The sequence below is a fragment of the Hippocampus comes genome, unplaced genomic scaffold (genome assembly GCF_001891065.2).
Source record: "Hippocampus comes isolate QL1 unplaced genomic scaffold, H_comes_QL1_v1.1 scaffold13, whole genome shotgun sequence".
NCBI classification, from domain to species: Eukaryota; Metazoa; Chordata; class Actinopteri; order Syngnathiformes; family Syngnathidae; genus Hippocampus; species Hippocampus comes.
The window spans coordinates 66,051-85,498 of NW_017805532.1; the positions used below are offsets into that span (position 1 = coordinate 66,051).

The 19,448-nt window shown below is 44.2% G+C and overlaps 1 protein-coding gene across 2 annotated transcripts in view; it reads left to right on the forward strand.

Moving 5' to 3' along the window:
- Positions 1–19,448, forward strand: part of ptch1 (patched 1) — a 50,061-nt gene that overhangs the window by 14,741 nt on the left and 15,872 nt on the right. The window contains exons 3-15 of one of the 2 annotated variants that reach the window (XM_019878072.1): positions 3,582–3,771; positions 3,891–3,960; positions 4,207–4,298; positions 7,568–7,766; positions 7,869–7,990; positions 8,796–8,901; positions 9,170–9,211; positions 11,036–11,167; positions 11,248–11,403; positions 11,736–11,834; positions 13,315–13,440; positions 16,837–16,955; positions 18,362–18,965. In XM_019878072.1, coding sequence (XP_019733631.1) covers positions 3,582–3,771; positions 3,891–3,960; positions 4,207–4,298; positions 7,568–7,766; positions 7,869–7,990; positions 8,796–8,901; positions 9,170–9,211; positions 11,036–11,167; positions 11,248–11,403; positions 11,736–11,834; positions 13,315–13,440; positions 16,837–16,955; positions 18,362–18,965 — 2,057 coding nt within the window. Of the gene's footprint in view, positions 1–3,581; positions 3,772–3,890; positions 3,961–4,206; positions 4,299–7,567; positions 7,767–7,868; positions 7,991–8,795; positions 8,902–9,063; positions 9,212–11,035; positions 11,168–11,247; positions 11,404–11,735; positions 11,835–13,314; positions 13,441–16,836; positions 16,956–18,361; positions 18,966–19,448 lie in introns of both variants that reach the window. The other variant, XM_019878073.1, reaches the window with a different exon arrangement.

The window sequence follows — 19,448 nt, forward strand, 5'->3', positions numbered from 1 at the left end:
GTCCCCCGCCTACTGCCCAAAGACAGCTGGGATAAGCTCCAGCACCCCCCGCGACCTTTGTGAGGATAAGCGGATCGGAAAATGGATGGATGGATGGATGGATGGATAAAAAATGAACTGACAGGCTAAAATCGCTTAAAGTGTTATATTGTTATCGATTTTAAATCATCAGCCAAAGATGCAGTCAAATCTGCAAGTGGTTTTTGGAACGAGTCCGCTACGCAGCATTTTGTTGCTGTTTTAAGATTATCGTTACTTTAGCGTCATTTAAAAGGTTTGGGTGTTTGCTGTTTTTTTTTTTTGTTTGTTTGTGACATCATTTAAGTGCGGCGCCATTTGCAAACCAATGACAATGTGTGCAATTGATACAAGAGTGTAAGCCGCCCCCCCCCCCCCCCCACCCACAAGACATTCTTGTAAACATTTTGTCAGTTCTTCCCCCCTTGGACACCGTTTTTCCCCCCACACACACACACACACACACACACATACACAAAGGGAGAAAGTGAGGAATGGAGATGGCACAGGAAGTAGTTGAAAGTCAGGGACACCTTTCCGATGCCGATGACACTGGGGTTCAAGCGGTTTTCTGAGGAGAAGGGATATGGGAATATGTGTCATTGAAGAAACACAGCTGTGTGCGCACACACATTTTCCTGGTCCAGCTGGGGTGTTAATTTCACCCCGAGGCTGTGTAAGTGTTGACCCCAAAAGCGCTGTAACCTCGTGAAGTGAGGAATTCTCCGAGCCCGAGGCCTTAATGTGCTGTTTCCTGTCCAGCGACTACATTCCTTTAAGTTGTCCCGTCTGTTGCTCTGCCAACTTTGGGTGGCAACCACCGCATTTTGTCCCAGCATACGACGACATAGGATGCACCTCTTCCCACATTTGCGCAATGTGCTCTTTGCAGTGGACTTGAACGGAGCCTGGGGGGTCAACTTTAACTCCCGAGTGTTGAGTGTATCAGACAGGCTGGCCTGCTAGTGCACTGTCTTCAAATCACTTCCATGCGTGCTCCTTTTTTGGGGGGGGGGGGCGGCGTAACGTCAGCACATGTCGCTGTGCTTTGACGTGGGCTGCTATTAATGAGGACTATTACAAACATGCGATCAGAAGGGAATGCTGCTCGTGGTTTGCGGAATAAAAAGAAATCAAGTATGTTTTCCTAATGCCCCGAGACATGACTCCCCTCTCCCCCTGCCTCTTGCCTGGGTGGTCCGGCCCCAGCAGAATAAGCATGCTTATGTTTAACTTTAATGCCATTACAACGGCCTGCAAATATTCAACCTATGCCCGCTTACACCAACCAAGCTGTTTTGTAAAATTGGGTTAAGACATCATAAAATGGTACAGATTTTTCACACACGCTTGGTGCTTCATTTGCGTCTTTGCGGATATATACGCAGATTCCAGTTTGCAAATCTGCACAAATCTGGTTGGTATCATTCTACCTCGGCAGTGGTCTGCGTTCAAACCGAGTTCCTCCCTCTGCAACTGCTTCTGGATGTCTAATTCTTCGCTGCATATTAAGTTTGCTCTTGCTGGACGCCCGTGAGACAATGCGGATGTCAATTTTGTTTGATTTGTGGGAAAAAAAGGCTACCAGGGAGTCGGAGCTAACTAGTGGCAATATGATACAGGGGAGCAAGAGAGGAGTCTATTTGAGATGACATTACATTTGTACTTGCTGCATAGCCGTCAGACCATTCTGTGTATTCGGTTTGATGCTGATTGGATTGAACCACTTTGTGGAAACATGGCTGTCGTAAAGACTACGTCATCAAAGCTACCTAGTGGCACCATGATAGGGAGGAAAAGCATCTTTTTTTTGGGCACTTATTGCTGCACTTGCTTCCTGGCTGTGAGTCCATGCTATGTGTATTTTGTTTGATGAGAATGAGGTTGGAACACTTTGTGTTAACGTGGCTGCAGTAAAGATGATTAAATCTACGTAGTGGTGACGTGATCGTGGGAGAAAGTATCTATTTGAGGGCAAGTTACTGCCGCACGGCTGTGAGACCATGCTAATGTGTGTTTTCTAAAACCAAATTGGAACACTTAGTTTAAATGTGGCTAGTTATGTGCATTACAGCTGGATAGCGGCCCCATTATTGGGGATCGCGGGAAGGAGCCATCGCTACATCACATTACATTTGCACTTGCTGCATGGCTACGAGATCATGTCGATGCGTAGTTTGTTTAATGCCAGATTGCTAACCAAATCGGGCTACATTATGGAAACTTGGCTCCAGTAAAGGTTCTTACAATACCAAGTGGCACCATGATAGTGTAACGTTACAGTCGCGCTTGCTGCAGGGCTGTGAGACCATGCTGCATTTCTGAATGAATAATCCATGGAACTTGGTACCAAAATTCAGGCATATGAAGGGAGCTTATCTATGAAGGTTTACAATTTCATTCTGGCTTGAATTTGGTTTGAATCCCTCCGTTGTTATCGCTCCCAAACATTATTCTTCAGTGATGAACGCATGATCATGATGGTTCATCTTTAGCAGAGGTGGGCGAGCTAGCGTAGCTTTATCCATGTGGTGTGGCATTCCTCTGTGGACATGTTTGCACGAGTGCAGTCGCATACGTTTGTCTACCCATGTGTGTTAATGTGAGAGGCTTTGCCAGGGCAGTCTTGGCCGTGCCGGGGAGGAGGCGGCCAGCGGAAGGAGCTGAAAGACCGCTTTTGTAGCCGGGGTGAGCTGAGAGCTGAGGGCGCACGCACACGGTTTAGTCCCACCATGATACTGGTAGCTGAAGCTGGAAGAGAGCCATCCTCTTTATCACACACATATTCAGTCTACGTCGTCTGGCACAGCGTGTTCGAGTGGAAGCGTCGAATGTGGATTTGCTCATTGGCTGCCTGCAAGCAAAGTGCTGTTGTTCAAGATATAAATGTGATAAGGTTGAGGTCAGCCCCCAATCGATTTTTGTTCGCAGACAGGGGAAGCGGAAAAAAAAAAATCACTCAACATATCCTACACCACAGGACAACTGGTCAGGATAACAGTTTGTGAGACATTCGGTAGTCAGCCCTTTTATGATTTTGATTGGAAGGGAATGAAGAGGCTATCATTTTGTCTGTTTTTCAGCATGTGTGTAACCTGCTTCAAACGTTTCCAAACTTGTAGCACATGTGGTTAGTTTGTTTACAGTAGGACATTTTGGACCCATGTTATTCAATTCCGTTTCAAGCCGTATGAAGGATATCAGTTGAAACACCTCCACGACAGTGTCATCTGTCACCGTGGGACCTGTTGACCTAAAGGCAAAATACCCTTTTAAAATAATATCTGAGTCGGAAAAATAAAACAAAACTGACAGTTGAAAGGCAAACTCCCCACAGAGAAGCAGACTGCGTTTTTTTCCCTTTTCTTTTACCTCTTCTTTTATAACTGATACCAAATCTTATCAGGGCCACACTTGTTGCAACGGAGCATATATGCCAGTGTATGTACCATCAAACATTTCCAAACATCTAGTCCTTAAAAAAACAAACAAACAAACAAACAAACACCAAAAACATACGTTTTCCACCAATTCATTTTCAACGGCTGCATCTTCTTTCGCAGTGGGCGGGCGTGTGAACCAGGAACTGAAGTACACGCGACAAAAGATCGGCGAAGAGGCCATGTTCAACCCTCAGCTCATGATCCAGACACCACGGCAGGAAGGAGCCAGCGTGCTGACTGTGGACGCGCTCCAACAGCACCTGGAGTCAGCCATGCGAGCCAGCAGAGTTCACGTTTACCTTTATAACCGGTAAATGTCACCATTATCGCTCATTCAAAGAGCTCTACACGCAGCCGGATACATCATGTTGAACTGTTATTTTAGGTGTGATGACTACATTTTGTTTCTCCCTTTTTGTTTTCCCCCAGACAATGGAAATTGGAACATTTATGCTACAAATCAGGAGAACTAGTCACGGAAACACATTATATGGATCAGGTAAATGGGGAAATATGGTTGCTTCTTCTCCCGAGTAACATGGATGCCATTCTGCTCAATTAAGAGCAGACTTGAGTTATAAAAATTGCGCCTTTACAAAGATAGTAATGCTCAATCGTGACTAAATCTTTCCAAGAGGTGTTCTTTTCACATTACGAAAGGTGAATAAAGAGTCAACAAACCAGACTTAATGACCCTTAATTGAAGATGACCCTAATGTGTGCACGTGTTTGTGTGTGTGATCAGATCATAGAAAAGCTTCATCCCTGTCTCATCATCACACCTCTGGACTGTTTCTGGGAGGGAGCCAAGCTCCAGTCCGGGATGGTCTACCTACCGTAAGTATTCTCCACATTCTTTTCACTTGGATCTGATCGTTAGACTGCTTCATGCAATTTTTAGTCAGTTGCCTCGCTTTGAAACTGGCCAAGCGGATTGAGACTTCGTTGTGCACAAAATATATCCTTGTTTCCACCGAGTTATGCGGTTTGGTTCGCTTTGATATGGTACCTATAATTCTCATTGTCACGTATTTAAGGGAATTCCGTACTGCTTGCATAGGGATGTCAATCTCGGAGAGAACCACTTTTCCTGCCAATGTTGGGTTGAAAGCAATAGCCGCTGTCCAACATACCATACCTTAAACATTTCAAACAAGATGCTAAGATGGTGGAATTCCGTGACGCTATGTAAAAGCATACACACTTGCTGCAATATCCCGCCTTTGCCGTGTTCTGTGTGAAAGGCTCATATGGGTAAAGGTGGTGCCTTCTGTTCCGGATCTCATACAGCAATGCAATCCTATGTCATCTTTTTGAACCACTATATTGTGAGTGAGAGGATCCTTCTGACCTTTGTTTTATAAATGCTGTCAGCACGCAGCATTTATTGATGCATTCTACCGTGTCGCACCGCAATGATGTCACATGAAAGCGACCGGCAATCCATCCTAGGTGTAGTCTACCTTTAGCTCGGAATCAGCTGGCATCACCACCCATCTTGGAATTGTTGCCATGGCAGCACGATACTGTTACAGTGAGTCTGTTTACAAAACAGCGAGGAGATGTGGATCTCTGAATCTTGTTTTTCTGTCTTTTATGTGTGCTTCCCAGGCACACTCAACACAACTATCAGACTCCAACAGAGTGCTTGTGTGTGTGTGTGTGTGTGTGTGTGTGTGTGTGTGTGTGTGTGTGTGTGTGTGTGTCCTGAATTCGTCCCAACTGAAGGCTCTATTGTAGTGGTTGTTGGCATGCGTATCGCTGGCCATCGCTTCTCTTCAGCCCTGGGCCTCACATCATTGTCTGGCCTTTCTGTTGCTAATGGCCTGCTGCAACAGTAATACTTTTCCGCAGCATATTTGCGTTTGCATGCACGTGTGTGTTTGTCTGCGTGTGCGTGTGCGTGCGTGTGTGTGTGTGCGTGTGCGTGTGCGTGTGTCTGTGGCTCAAATTGAGTCAGCTTAAGTAGGAGTTGCCTATCGATTGTACGCGCGCAATGCTTCAGTTCGTTCTTTCAGTGCGAAGCGGTAGATGAAGTTTTTACCATGTTCTGGTTGGGAGGCTGGGAATAATAACCCAAGCCTGGTTAAGCACATACAATGTGCTCTGAATGACAGAGACAGAGAAAGAATGAGATTTAGGCTGGAATGTGCGAGGCATGGAGAGCTTAGAAGGAACAAGGAGCGCTTGGATCAGGAATCCGACCCTGGCACTGAAAGTTCCTCTTTGCTGTCACTTTGCAAGGGTTGAAATAAAAGAAAACTTGCTATTATTCTTTGACATAAACACATCGTGAAACAGTTCTCCTGCTCGCTTTTATATTTTGGGCTTATTGAAGACACGACTGATGAAATGTCTCAGTCAAGCCTTCTCACAAGCGTCTGCAAAAGCTATATGCATATTGATCAAGCAATCCAGTACTTTATTATTGGCGGCCTTTCCTCCTAATATTGGCTGGTCTGTATTCAAGTCCTTGTGGTGAATGCGTTACTTGCGAAGCCGTAGCGTTTGCAGAAATTCATGTTGCTTCCATACACATTGGCCGCTGTCGGTGCAATGTTTGTACTGTAAGGAACACCGGGAAACACCCAAGGCCACCATGTTATCGCTCACGTTTTTCTGCAAGAAAGATCAAATTGAACAAAGCAAATGGACAGAATGCAGTATACGAGGTCCGCAGACTAATATGACAACTGCTGTCCGATTCCATCCATTTTGCCGAGTACATATTCCCAAAAGAGTGGCAGGTAGGGCTGCCAAGATTAGTCAACTACTCACGACTACGTTTAAATTCTTTGGCAATTAAATTAATAGGAGTAATTGATTTATAACGTTATTTATGTGGTGATTTGTTTTTCTCTCAAAACCACTTGATCTTCCACGACTCTTACTGGCCTGTCTGTGAGGCACATACGCAGTAGTGTTAATTGGAATCATCCGTGATGTAAACGGGAAGCATTCTGATTAAAACAGTGTCATGGTTAACCGGCGAGAGAGTCCGAAAGTTACGGCGCCTTTCACCAAAAGTACTTATTAAGACGCAAACCTGCCTTTCAGGGCAGCACGACGAGGATGCTCTCCATCTAAAAAGGAAGCGCCTCATTTCAAGTGCCAGATTTCATTTCTGAAATGGGGACAGTCGTGTCTGACAGCTAGAATTATCTATCACACACAGCTTATCGTGTGTGTTTGAGCTAACGTTGCAACATAATGTCTTGTTTGATACGCTAACATATTGTAGTGTCTACTCTGGATTACAGAGGCATTGGTCAGTGAGCTCCCATTTATTAATAACCCAAACACATGCTACTGTATGTATGCCCGCAGTTGGCATCGAAACTGGAACAGCACACGCAACGGCTCACGGTCTCTCTCCATTCCCACACTCACGAACATGAACAGAGTTGCATTCATGAACTTGTAAACTGCAGCGCTCAAAGTAACTGAATATGACATATTTGCCACAAGCTTGGAACAGCAACACGTCGCAATAAAACTCATTACAATATCTTAATTTGCAGTGCTAAAGAAATATGTTCTTCCTAAACTTTGAGGATTCTTTTTTTTCTTTGTTTCAGGTGCATCGCTAATTTGGATTTTGTACATCAATTTACTACTTTTAACTGTATGCATCATAGTCAAGCCAAACAAAAACGTTTTGGATAAAGGTCAATGCAACTTTTTATTTTAGTTTCATATAAGTACAGTGCATTTTCCCTAATTCTTCTCTTCGCGACCTTCTATAAATTCATTACATTAAATAAAATAAAAAAATTGTTTTTTTTTGCGTGCAATTTGGCTTTGCAGGAGGGCCAAGCTCTGCTCTGCTTTGCTAATTCACCTTACAGTTTACAATATATGCAAATTTTCTCAAGACCCTTATTGAATTCACCGTACAGACTTGGCATGATAAATATTCAATCAACGCATGGAAACATGACGTGTCCATCCATTTTCCATAGCGTTTGTGCCCAAGGGTTCTTGGTTGCTGGGTACCATTACAAAAATGTACCTTGAATACAAACCAGTTTGATTGAAGATTAGAATTAAGTACAGAAGAATGCCTTTACACGTATCTGCATCGCCATCCTTTTTTTTTTACACAGAGGTAAAGACCCATTGCAGTGGACCAATTTTGACCCAAAGGACTTCCTGGAGGACTTGCGCCGGGCACACTTCCCTGTGGACAGTTTTGAGGACATGTTGGAAAAGGCAGACGTCGGCCACGGCTATATGGACCGACCCTGCCTGAACCCTTCCGACCCCGACTGCCCCCTCACCGCCCCCAACAAGAACTCCACCAAGGTATGTGCTCTCTGTATATTTTTTGGGCTCGATGTCAGATTTTTGAGAGTAGATGTTGACAGTTTATTTTCACGTCTTGTATTGCTTTTGTTGCGCCAAAAGCCATTAGATGTGGCATGGACCCTGAGCGGTGGCTGCTACGGCCTGTCCAGGAAATACATGCACTGGCAGGAGGAGCTGATTGTAGGCGGGACCACCAAGAACGGCAGCGGACCCCTGCTCAGGTAACACATTCAACAAGATTTGCGCCTTGCTTATTCTGGAAGGAGTGTGTGTTTTCTGTTCTCTTTTTTTTTTTTTGTTTAATGTATTCTAAAAGCATGTGTGTGTTCTCGTGCGCGAATGCATGTGTGTGTGCATGCACGCTGTAAATCTTGCAGTCATTAGGAGATTCCACTGAAGTCTTCCAGTTCCAGCTGTTCCCTTTCAGCACAGACTACTATGCAAAGACACACACACACACACACACACACACACACACACACACACACGCGCGCGCGCACACATTCTGTACATACATACAGTACATGTGTTCACGGTGATCTATGGCCTAGCCAGTTTATCCAAATACCACATTTTTAGCTACACAGACCTAATTCCAAAGCAAGCAGCCAGACAAATCCTTTGGGTCATTTGGAGGACACCTGCTTTATCTTCACAAGTGTCTTGTTTGCGCTAAGCTTGTCAATGAATGGTCAATAAGCATGCATAAAACCTAGTGCATTAAAGTAGTGTAGTAAGCTACAAGAGGATGGCATTTTTAGGGATATGGCACTTTTATTCTTTGATTTGTGAAGAGTGACTGTTCTGTTTGCTGCATCCTTACACCAAAGAGACAAAAACAAGGCTCATCAAGGCATGCTCGGAAAAGTTTGTTGTGGAAGCACTCCTTTGAGATGAATGGCCAGGTGTCCCGGTACTTTTGTCCATATCGCGTCCGTTTGCTTTTCTTTCTCTTTCCAAAAAAAAAAAAAAATGCTCCTTGTTGTGTTCTTCCTCCATAAATATGACCGTCTCTTCTCCTTCCAGCGCTCAGGCTTTGCAGACCATGTTCCAGCTGATGACTCCCAAGCAGATGTTTGAGCACTTCAGGGGCTACGAGGAGGTTTCCCACATCAACTGGAATGAGGAAAAGGCCGCGGCCATACAGCCCTCCTTTGGGATGAATGGCCAGGTGTCCCGGTACTTTTTTCCCTATCGCGTCCCTTTTCTTTTTTTTTTCTTTTCCAAAAAAAAAAAAAAAATGCTCCTTGTTGTGTTCTTCCTCCATAAATATGACCGTCTCTTCTCCTTCCAGCGCTCAGGCTTTGCAGACCATGTTCCAGCTGATGACTCCCAAGCAGATGTTTGAGCACTTCAGGGGCTACGAGGAGGTTTCCCACATCAACTGGAATGAGGAAAAGGCCGCGGCCATACTGGAGGCCTGGCAGAGGAGATATTCCGAGGTAGGCAAGCTAGACAAGGGAATAGTAATCTCTTGTAAATCCTCAACAATGCTATTGTAAATCACTAACAGGATAACATGTGAACATGCATGCAAAGAGCCCCTGATGGATGATAGGCCGCCTGATGGCATCTGGTAGAGGGTCAGAGTGGGTAGAACGTATAGCATAGCAGTAAGCTCGGCATGTCTGGAATACATTAGGAACATTTGGATCTCACATCAAATCACTTTCCCAGCTGTGGCCCCATTGGTGGCTCGCGTGTGACATCATCCCACCCGCGCCCCCACCTCACACCAAAGCCCTGTTTGACAAGCAGTGACCTCGATGCGTTCGTGTGTGTGCGCGTCATTCATCTTGGGGGCCTCGGGGTGCCGCCACAGAAAAAAAAAAATCATTTGTTCAACGGCTGTATATATTTTTTTAAATCAATGGTCGTAACACAAGCTGCCGGCGTCGTGCTGTGTTGCATGTGTGTTCAAATTTGCGCCGTTGGGCGTGACTGCGAGAAATGCACACGTGTGTAGGTGTGCGAGGGAATCTGTGTGAGAATGTGTGTCAGCCAGCCATGCTCCCCGATGAGCAGTAACTGCGGGTCAATGTTGAAGACATCTGTCTGCACGCAGATAAGAAGACAGGGAAAAGGTGGATCATGGTACTGTCTTACAAAAACAAGTTGATAATGGATACACAGCCATGATTACCTCCCCCAAGGAGTTTAGGTTTTCTGCTATGTGTGTCTTTCACTGATTTGCTTATTTTTGTGGGCAGCTTTCTGGAGTTTTTCGACACACCTCGGTTAGTGGCCTGGGGAGTTTATTTACTCAAGGGGAGAAAGCACCAGGCTTTATTTGAAGTGAGGCTTCTATTTGAGCACAGGTCTTTTTTAACTTAGAATGTGTGGAGTGTGTTCATGGGCAGTCTCTAGTTACGTTCCTAAAAATAATAAAATAATAACAGGGAACTAATTGTTGCAGGGCACAAAGGTGGATAAGTGGTCAGCACATCTGCCGCACAATTCTCAGGTTGGCTGTTTGGATCCGGACTATGGCCTTCCTTCCCATGCTGTCCGTGTGCTAACACGAGCTTAGTCCCACAATCGAAAAACATGCCCGTTCGGCTTAGTGAGGTCTCTAAAGTGTCCTTGGGTGAGATTGGGATTGTGAGTGTGAAAGGTTGTCTGTCTGTTTGTGCCTTGCTGTTGGCTGGTGAGCAATCCAGTGTGTTTTAAAGTAAGCTTAGAAAGGCTCCTTCTCACTCGGAGCTTGAAGGAGGATAAGGGGTGCACAAATACAACAGGGGAACCGGGAATATAATTTTACTGCTAAAATGATTTTGGGGGCTTTTTTTTTTTTTTTTTGCTTTTCAAATGTACTGAATTGACAACACAATTTGACAATGACCAAAAAGTAAACCTCATAAAAATCGGTTAAACATGAGTAATTTACAATGTATTTGTTCATTTCAATGTCCATGCATTACATTTAATGGGAACATAGACCTCCCCAAGATGGCCGCCACGTAGGTACGTCTGTTAGCCGGCTGCAACAATGCGCTGGGGTATCTAGTCGCCCATATCTATGGGGCAAACTCTGGACTGGTCACTGGCCAATTGCAGGGCATATATCGACAAACAACTATTCACATTCACATCGACGGACAATTTAGAGTCCTTCATTGAACTCTGGACAGAATTCAGACGGAGTTTCTGCGATCCCAGTTGCAGTGTATTACAAGTCAGATTTGTTATCTTTGTTGCATTATATCCAAATAAACATCAGTAATTCCAAGCTAAGTTCCAGATCTTTTTCTTGAATTTTATTTCAGGCTGTGTTGCAGAGCGTGGCAGCCAACTCATCCCAGAAGGTCTTGTCTTTCACCACCACCACCCTGGAGGACATTCTCAAGTCTTTCTCGGACATAAGCGTCATCCGCGTGGCCAGCGGCTACTTGCTGATGGTAGAGGACGCGGCCATTCGTCCATATCCTAACAAGAGTATTGTATTCCCTCGTGCGTCATCTTCATCATCCGTCCCCAGCTGGCCTACGCGTGTCTGACCATGCTGCGGTGGGACTGCGCCAAATCTCAGGGGGCCGTTGGGTTGGCGGGCGTCCTACTGGTGACGCTGTCAGTGGCGGCGGGACTTGGCCTCTGCTCTCTACTGGGCATTACCTTCAATGCTGCCACCACACAGGTAATTTGACCACTGGAGATGAAGAGTGCGCACATTTTTATGCTCATTTGACTTTTAAAAAGGGACTGGTAAGGCCAGTCATTCAGAGATTAAAAGAAAACATAAAATAGTTCATTTAAAAAAATAACATAACCATCTTTCTGTTTTATGAATTGTTTTATTTATTATGAATGAGAATTAACTATTTTCATAAAAGTAATGTTAGAATGCAGTATTTTATTTTATTACAATAAATCTTTGAAGACATAATTGAATAAGTGAGGAAAAAAATTCAAAATCAATTCAATTAGATCATTTGTTCTACTTTAACATGAATTGTTTTTGGGGTGCAGGTGCTACCGTTTCTGGCTTTGGGTGTCGGCGTGGATGACATCTTCCTCCTCGCTCACGCCTTCAGTGAGACGGGACAGAACAAGAGGATCCCATTTGAGGTGAGTCGAAAACATCCAGACAATCCTCGCTTTTGTACACCCCAAATAGTTTGCAGTGCCTATTAAGGAAAAAAAAAAGCAATTTGTCCGCCATTGTGCTCTGTAATCCTACCATTCTCTTTGATATGGAATGGTCAATGATATTAAGGCTTTTATATTAGAATGGTATTCTGCTGATTTCTTCGGACTCATATTAAACATTGTCGGGATGGCTGTTGGGACACAATAATGGCAATTTCCCATTTTGCTGGGTTCTGTGTAAAAGGCAAAGAGGAAGAAGTGGCACTTCCTGTTACAGCTCTAATTTGCGGTAATATCAGAGGCAATGTGAAAGGGAACAATTTATGAACTCACAATTGTATGAAGTACGAAAAGCAGAAAGTGCAAGCCAACTTCTACACGCTAGCTAGCTATATTAGCCAGCATGGCTCAGTGGTAGAGTGGGTGTCTCCCAGCCCAGCGGTTCCAGTTTCGATCCCTGGCGAAGGTGTCCTTGAGCAAGAAATTGAACCTTCTGATGCTGCGGGACATTAGCTTTAGTTTGCTAGACTCACTTAATATTCTTCAATCGTACGGGAAGTATTTTATTTCTGTCCTTTATGAAGTAACGTTGCTCATGTTGGCCTCAGTTTGATGCTATCTTGATTGCGTTAGCATTTAAATGGAAACCGATAATGCTCACAAGAAGTAGAGCCATGACTCCTCTGCTACTATCGCATCGTGCTCTGAACATACAAAAAAAAATCATGCTAATTTAAAGGAACTGTCTTCTCTTTTTCACAAATGCAGATTTGTAAAATCTCAAGTTTACAGTTTGCACGGCATCAGATTGACTTGTCAGTGGAACATTTTTATGGATTCTGCAACAAAGTGTGTGGATGCGTGTGTTTTTGTGTGAGAATTTAATCTCCTGTAGGGGAAAACAGGCATGCGTTTGCTTGTTATTGTTGTCTCCTGCTCTCCCTCAACCTCCAGCTTCCTTTGAGGAGATGAAAACTAAACAGAGCTGAACCTGATCTTGCCTGTCTCTCACTCGCTCTCACACACACACACACACACACACACACACACACACACACACACACACACACACACACACACACACACACACAGACTTGCACAAACATGCCTGCATGGAGACGCTCCCTGTGTGGTCCCGCACGTCGTCAAGTCTTCACACAGTTGCCGCCAAACCTTCCCGATGTTTATCCGTGTGTATTTTAAGAGGGAGTAATTAATGAAAAACAAATGTTCAAAGTTGCCCAGCAATCATCATTTTCTCTTTGAGAGATACTGTAGCAGCTCGTTATGTTCTCCCTCTTTTGTATAACCTAATAGCACTTGAGCTGACTGCAATCACTGTCAATCAACATCAGTGCGATGATAGTGCTCCTCCTTCTCAAGTATTTACACACATTTGCCCGTGGCTACGGTTGCATTAATAAAGTATTAAGTCATTTCTTTGTCTCGTCTGGCTCAGGACCGCACTGGCGAATGTCTAAAGAGGACCGGAGCCAGCGTGGCGCTAACTTCCATCAGCAACGTCACCGCCTTCTTTATGGCCGCCCTCATTCCCATCCCCGCGCTACGGGCGTTCTCATTACAGGTTTGTACAGTTATCATTTTTTTTTCCCCACGGGAAATAATGTAAAGAAGAATTTGTGTGTTTCAGGCAAGAAAAAAAATTGCTTTTCGTAACATTTAACTGTTTGTAACTGCCATGTAAGTGTAAAAAGGTCAATACGATGGAGGAAAACTAACCAACTTGTGAAGACATTCTTGAGAGGGAAAAATAAGTTTCTTGCAGTCATGCAGTCACCTAATGACACTGACAGGTATTGCTGTAATTTGTAAGTGTTGTTTTGTGTATCGGTGTACATGTTTGCATTTGGTTGGTAAAATGACTTTGTGTATGTAATTGCATTGATCATATTTTACTGAGCAGTCAGACACTTTGCTGTGTCAGACTAAGTTCCATTTCCTCTTCGATGGCCAGAAAAAAAGCACGTGTGGAGTCAATGCTTTAATATTTCACTGATCTCTCAAGATGGTTCTGATAGTTCTCACTCCAGGTTTTGTTTGACTATTGAGGCGTAGTTTTCTAGAACATTTTCGTTGGTCTAGTCGAAACCAGGGCCACAGGCGCTCTTACTGAAAGGACCTTTGAAGAGAAATGTGGAACAGCTCCATCCTTGGATTACAAGCCCAATCTTAGGTTCAAAAGAGCAACATCTCCATGATTGCCACCACGGCTGATTAAACCTTGAGTAAGGCTCTGCTGAATTTTGGAGGCAGCAACATCAATTTAAATATTAATACGTTGATATGCAGAAAAACGTTTCATTAGCATTTTGCCAAGGGGAGAAAGATTGCTCTATTTCTGACTGCCAGAGGTAAAAACATGTACAAAAATCCATGACTTCACTTTAGGAACTGGTAAGAATTCAGTATTCTTGTATTCATGTATTTGAAGTTAAAACAGACGGTATTGCTGTCTTTTTTTCATGTAGCATCGTAAATGGTGATCTCTCTGCCTAAGCTTATTGCCCCTGCAACGCACACACATGCACGCAGAGGCCAGATTTCACCAGCGTGAGTATTAGCATGTGTGGATGGATGGCGTGACTACAGCCACTCTGTCAAATATGATCCGTTTCCCCCACTGGTATGATCCGGGCTGCTTCATTGTCGGCTCACACTTGCGTTCATCAGCACACAGCGAATGCACATAGCATCCATTCATTCTTATGTACACTTCCTCTTGAGTGCTAATGTGCTTCCAGTGTTGGGGAGCACATGCTTCTGCCAGTGCAGCATTCAATCAGATCGCCCTTGCACTCTTTCCCACCCCACGGGACATACTTGGCTCGACATGGCTCTGCTCGCTTTTGGCACTTTTCCGCCGATGAAATCAGCCTGGGTTCCAATGTAAACCAACTGTGTTTTTAAGGACAAGGCTAGAAATGACAAACAAGAAACACACAGGCTAACATTAGCATTTCCAGCACAGGAGACCCTTGTTCTTCTTCATTTGTGTTGTTGTTTGTTGTTTGTTTCTTTTTCCGACATGCGTTCAATGCACTGTGCTTTTTTTTCTGCACACTGTTGCTATATTACTATATTTGGAAAACAGACCAATTTATTATGGACTACAATGCAATGGGTAAGAAGCATATGTGGACAAAGGTATGGAGGCACACCCCCTTAAAAAACTTCTAACCTGATTGATGTTCATCTGGATGGATGGACAAAAAAAATCCCCATAGACACATTCTGACATCTGGAGGAAAAAAAAGGCTCCCCGATAGGGTGAATCCATGTTCCACGCGTCCCAATATTTTTGTCCAGGGAGTGTGTATCTCTCTCAGCAAGAAGCACTTCCTGCTTCCTGTCTTCATTAGCTTCCCTCCCCGTGTCACTAAAGGGCAGGGAATTGTGTCCAGATAACGGCACAAAGACGCACAGTGGAACACACACGTTCATGTGTGGAAGACAGATGTGATGGTAAATCTTCCCACTCGGAGGTCACTGAGCGGTCACCGTAAGAGAGAGAGAGAGTGTGTGTGTGTGTGTGTGTGTGTGTGTGTGTGTGTGTGTGTGTGTGTGTGTGTGTGTGTGTGTGTGTGTGTGTGTTTGGAGTCATTGGGGATCAGTCTGGAAATCAGTGGGCCAATTGAGAATGAATTGTTTTTGCACGCTGTCTCTTGTTGTCTCTCACATTACTCCTGACTGCATAGTGAGCTGAGGAATGAGGGGGAGGGCACAGATGTGTGCGTGTGTGCGTGTGTGTGTGTGTCTTCAGAAGCAGCTTGTAGTATAGTTTCTTTTTATTTTAAACTATGTATATGTGCATATTTTGGTGTGTAAGAGTTGTCTTCCTTTCACCTCAAGGCTCTTGACTTCTTGGGTGGTCTCACACGCGCACACACATGCTCACACAGAATTGTGTGTGCCTATCAGGGTGTGTTTGTGTGTCTGTGTGTAGCGGTCTGGCAGCCACACGAGTCCCATATCACGCTCCGGGCAGCGCCCTAGTCAAATTCAACCCCTCCCCATCATTATCATGATCCTCCTTGAGCTCAGTGCGCCACCTTCACAAGTTCAACCACAAGACTGCACCTACTTGTCTGACACACAAACCTCATACATTTTTTTGTGCATATTCACGTGTTTCAGGAACATCGAATGGCAATTTGCTCCCCTTGACACATGCAGACTTATTGTTATTCTAAAGCTAAATTCTACTCTTCTTCTCTTTTAAAATGTGATATAAATACAAGAAATCACATTGTTGTTCAATTGTACAATGTCATTTTCACCAACATTCTGTGCCATCAGAAGATTAACAAATCATCTTTCCTGAATGAAATACTTATGAACCTTTTTCTACTTTTTTCACCAGTGAAAGATTTGATTTGGTCGTCGTCTTCACTTTTTCATGTAAAATGTTTCTTGATGATAATTTTCAATTTTTATTTTATTTGTACACACGCATGAATTTCATATAACATAAAATTAATTGATTATTAGTCTTGTTCTAGTTATAGCAAATTTGTAGCTCTAAAAAAATTATATTATGTTTTATAATTATTCAACGTAATGTTACATTAACTGTTAATCAGTCAATCAAAGATGAAGGCAAATATTAATAGCAAAGTCGTACAATTAAAATATACGGGATAAAATAGAGTATGCTCATATATTTTCTTCAATCATTAAGGACACGTTAAAAAAAAAAAATCTAATGTAATGTCTATTGTTGTGGTTATAGTTCGTAGTGACATCATAGTGAGAGCTCTTCCGAATATTTTGAACTTCTCATGTGTTTGAATAAGGTAACAAAAATGTATAGTATTATTGTTACACTGTCTCAAATACAATAAACATGGTGACCCAAACAAGATGACAGTCAGGAGCATATGTTCAATGAATCACAAATTTCTTGCTCTACTAAAGTGACTTTTCATGTAGGCTAACGTAAATGTTTGTGTGTTTCCGCCAGGCTGCAGTGGTGGTGGTGTTTAACTTTGCGATGGTCCTGCTCATCTTCCCCGCCATCCTCAGCATGGACCTGTACCGACGAGAAGACAGACGCTTTGACATTTTCTGCTGCTTCTACAGGTGTGGACGCGCTCACACAAACTAGTTTGTGATCTGACAGTGACCATGTCGGACACACACGCAGCCTTTTTACTCGAATGACTTCTCAAGTTGTCGAATGCTGTCTGATGGCCTGCTTCTATTTGTTGTTTGTCTGCCTTGGCCTTTTGTTGTGAAACCCTCGCCAGTCTCCTGCCAGTCTGGGCATGCTTTTTGGCAGAGTGATCGCACAGATGTGCACAGTACACGCACACAAAGTTAAATCCTACTTGGCTCAGCTCCTCATTTCCCGGAAAACACAGCATTAGGTACACCTGCGTAATCGAATGAGAGCCGAGTCAAGAGCTGGATCAAAAAGATGAAGTAATACAGCAAAACCTCCCAGGTGGAACACAATCCATTCCGGGAAGTTGTTCCAATTTGTTTGTATTTCAAAACACTTCTTCCCACAAGCAATACTTGAAATTGCTGATAATATCGAATTATTACCTCGCTTACTGAGACTGCCTCCAAAGCCCGAGAGTCAACTTCAATCCCCTAGTCACTGTCCGTGCCAGTTGTGCAGAACAGCAATATGAGAAAAAAATGGAGAAAAATGATTAAAGGAGCTTCTGATGCGATCCCAGAATGTGTCACATTTGTGGGTTGACTTTGTCACCCAATGTCACAGTGCCATTCAGACAGAACAGCAACACAGGAAAATAGCTGGAAAGTATGGCTGCTTTTACAGACAGCATGAAAGGGGCTTCTGAGATTGCTGCCGAAGTCTTTAAAAGGACATGCTTAACTTTATCCCCCACTTCCATGTTGCTACCATTTATACAGAAAACTTGGTAAAAAGGTAAAAAAATTGCAACTTTTACAGGTAGAAAAAAAGGGCCTTCTGTTCCTACCTTTGAAGACGGAAAATTGGTGGCTCTACTTTGTTCCAAACTTCAATGCCATTTATAAATAGAGAAAAAGGAGGGGAAAAATGTCTGCTTTTACATACAGTATGATAGGGGCTTCTGATATTATCTCAGAAGGTGTTAAATCGCCTAGTTACCATTACCCCTCCATTCCGTGTCGTTGACAACAATACAGAACAGTGACAGGCAGAAAACATGCAAAGAGAGAAACATTTTACAAGTACGTAGTCTAAAATGGACTGTCGATACCACACAGGAATGTGATAAATTGCTGTTTCTCCAAATTCTGGGTCGTTGCCATGAATATGACATAGAAAGAAAAAAATGTTTAAAACCTTTACAAGTCGTATGAAAAGTGACTAGTGATATTATCTCCAAGGCTGGAGATGATATTGTCTTACTTCATGCTCCCACTCCACGTCTGTTTCGTTTATACAACACAGCAACGTGGGGGGGAAAAAATGCATACAAATATGAGCTTTTACAGGGTCTTGTGTCCTAACGTGTCTGTCTTTGCAGCCCATGTGCGAACCGCGTGATCCAGATGGAGCCTCAGGTGTACCTGGATGGATCAGACGGGAGTCGCTACGGCTCTCCGCCATCCTACCGCACGGGGCTCCCCTCGTACCACACGCCTCCGCCAAGCTACAGCCCGCCGCCCTCCTACAGCAGCCACAGCTTTGCCCAGCAGACACAGATCACCATGCAGTCCACGGTGCAGCTCCGGACCGAGTACGACCCGCGCACGCAGGCTTTCTACACCACGGCCGAACCCCGGTCTCAGATCTCCGTGCAACCCATCAACCCGCCCCCAGGCCGGAGCAACCCTCACAACGACTATTACACCAATAACAATAACAACAGCGGGAGGCGGAGTCACCGGACAGCTCGATATCGTCACTCCGGGGCTCCGGCTACTACTTCAGGCTCAGGCCCTCAGCAGGATTCTGCCGAGGGAAGCAGCCAGGGCCCGGAGAATAACAACTCCACACGGGACTTGCTCTCCCAGTTTGGGGAGGCCTCGCTCGGCGTGAGGTGCATGGAGCCTCCCTGCACCCGTTGGACACTGGCTTCTTTCGCCGAGAAGCACTACGCTCCGTTTCTGCTGCAGTCCACCACCAAGGTGAGCGGAGCAGAGTGGCTTCTGTGCAAGTGTGTGGGAGTTTGAACGAGGAGGGTTAGTCACCCGAGCTCATGACAGAGTAGGAGGAAATCTGGAGTCATGTCCTATCTGAATCACACACAGTCTGACCTCAGTCTCGTGGGTGGCCGGCCCTCTCAAAACACTCGCACAACTCAAATCATCTGGTGGCCTGTACTTGACTTCATTACAGAATCTTTTCTTTGTCTTTTCATCGTGCTGTCAAATATTTCTCTCCTTTAGCAAATTATTTCATGCGCAGTCTTCCCCTTGCTGCCAAACGACTAAAAGGAACATTCCAGTTTATTCCATCTGCGCTCTTTGATCCGCGATTATTAGCCAAATCTGGCAACACATGGTCAGATGATCACAGGCTTTGTATACAAGATTATACAAGCCCCTTTTAGAAGGGGATGAAACCGCAAGTGAATGTTGCTGCAAGTACAAGAAAGTGCTTTGCCCAGA